Source organism: Sorghum bicolor, chromosome 1 (assembly GCF_000003195.3).
Source record: "Sorghum bicolor cultivar BTx623 chromosome 1, Sorghum_bicolor_NCBIv3, whole genome shotgun sequence".
Lineage (NCBI taxonomy): Eukaryota > Viridiplantae > Streptophyta > Magnoliopsida > Poales > Poaceae > Sorghum > Sorghum bicolor.
In genome coordinates this window covers 49,721,523-49,723,233 of record NC_012870.2, presented here as the reverse complement: position 1 = coordinate 49,723,233, position 1,711 = coordinate 49,721,523, and the positions used below count along the sequence as shown (strand labels likewise).

Sequence of the window (1,711 nt, the reverse complement as noted above, 5' to 3'; positions counted from 1 at the left end):
ATCACCCCAGTCACCCCTGCGGCGCCCCAAAGGCCGCTGCTCCGCTGCCGACATCTGCCGCCTGGGGCAGCTCGGCCGAGTGTCCGTTGCCATCCGGTTCCTGGCCGAAGGGCAGGTTGCTGCTGTGCGCGCCGAGCGGCTCGGCGAAGGGCGGGAGCGCAGCGGCGAGCCCCGGCGAGCCCGGCGCGCCGCAGTGCTGCGCGTGCCGCGGCTCGTCGCTGGCGCGCCACGCGAGCTCGCCGTCCTTGTCGCGGATGCGCATGTCGCCGTCGTCCACGAGCTCGAGCGTCTCGAGGAAGTTGGTGCCGTCGGTGTTAGTCTCGCCGTGCCACACCTCCTCGGCGCCGTCGAACACCTCCAGCCCATGCCACGAGAAGAGCAGCGCGCACGTGTTGACGGTGCTGATGGGATGGCACTCCGACTCCCACACGCTCGTCCCAGCAGCGCCCTCCTCCTCGCCCTCGACGGTGCCGCCATGTGCGCCGGAGGCGGCCGTCGTGGTGGTGTCGATGATCTCGACGTAGCAGAAGTCGGCGCCGAGGCCGCCGGCGCCCGGCACGGTGTGCGTGCGCACGAAGTAGGCCGCGTACTTGCCGGACGGCGACGTGAGGAAGAGCACGGGCGCGCCCCCGACCGGGGGGATGCTTGCCAGGATTTGCTGCTTAGTTACGCGCTCGATTGTCCCCAGAGGCGACGTTGCTGCTGCCAGGGAGCAAGAGAGGAGGATGAGGAGCGTGGCGATGCAAGGGAGGAGCTCCATGATGGCCAGGTTAACCTGCGTTCTGTTGTGTGCTGGCTATTGCTAGATAGCTAGATACTGTGTGTTTCGTGCTAATTGGGTTGGGTTGTGTTGTGTATAGCTGCGCACATGCATGCATATATATAGTCTCCGATCGGAGAATGGAGACGGTGGAGTTGGAGAGTGCAGAGTGATAGATTATTAGGATTTGATTGAAGGTCAAACATAGATACATGGGGAGTGGTTGGAATTGGATCACGGACACGGAGTACCTACTCCATCGATCTTATATGGAGTATCCAATACAACATCATAGCGGATTGGGTGACACAAAACCTTGGTACACTTTGTGTAGCGCGGCAGCTTGGCTGGTCCTCATCTTGGAGAGATTTCAGTTTGGCCTTGTTTAGTTCACCTCGAAAACCAAAAACTTTTCAAGATTCCCCGTCACATCAAATCTTGCGGCATATGCATAAAGCATTAATAAATATAGATAAAAACAAAAACTAATTACACAGTTTGTCTGTAAATCGTGAGATGAATCTTTTAAGCCTAGTTATTCTTTGATTAGATAATGGTTTGTCAAATAAAAACAAAAGTGCTACAGTGTCGAAATCCAAAATTTTTTCGGATCTAAAGGCATTTGTCTAGTTACTCCTAGTGCGCGCAGCACGCTTATATGTTACTCCTACTTTTGTGTTGATTTTGCTCAAAAATAGTAGGTTTTGTGCTGCTCCTTCTAGAAGGGCTATACCAGCCTACCACTTGTACTTGTTCCTCTATACTATTTTTTTTGTTATATATGGCCTTGCTGACGATGTTCTTAGCACGTTTTAGCCTCAATCTGTGCGTACCTCAATGGTATATTAGCATAGCAGCTTGTCTCTGCTCTGTCCATAACTATGTAGCTTGATTTCCCATAAAACAACATACTCCCTCCATTCCCTAATGAAAATGGTTTTGGACATCAAC

The 1,711-nt window shown here is 53.6% G+C and overlaps 1 protein-coding gene across 1 annotated transcript; it reads right to left on the bottom strand.

The window, feature by feature from the left end:
- LOC8083836 lies at positions 11-846 on the bottom strand. Its single transcript, XM_002464683.2, has one exon. It carries the CDS (start codon positions 758-760, stop codon positions 11-13), a length of 750 nt encoding a protein of 249 aa, XP_002464728.1. The 5' UTR covers positions 761-846.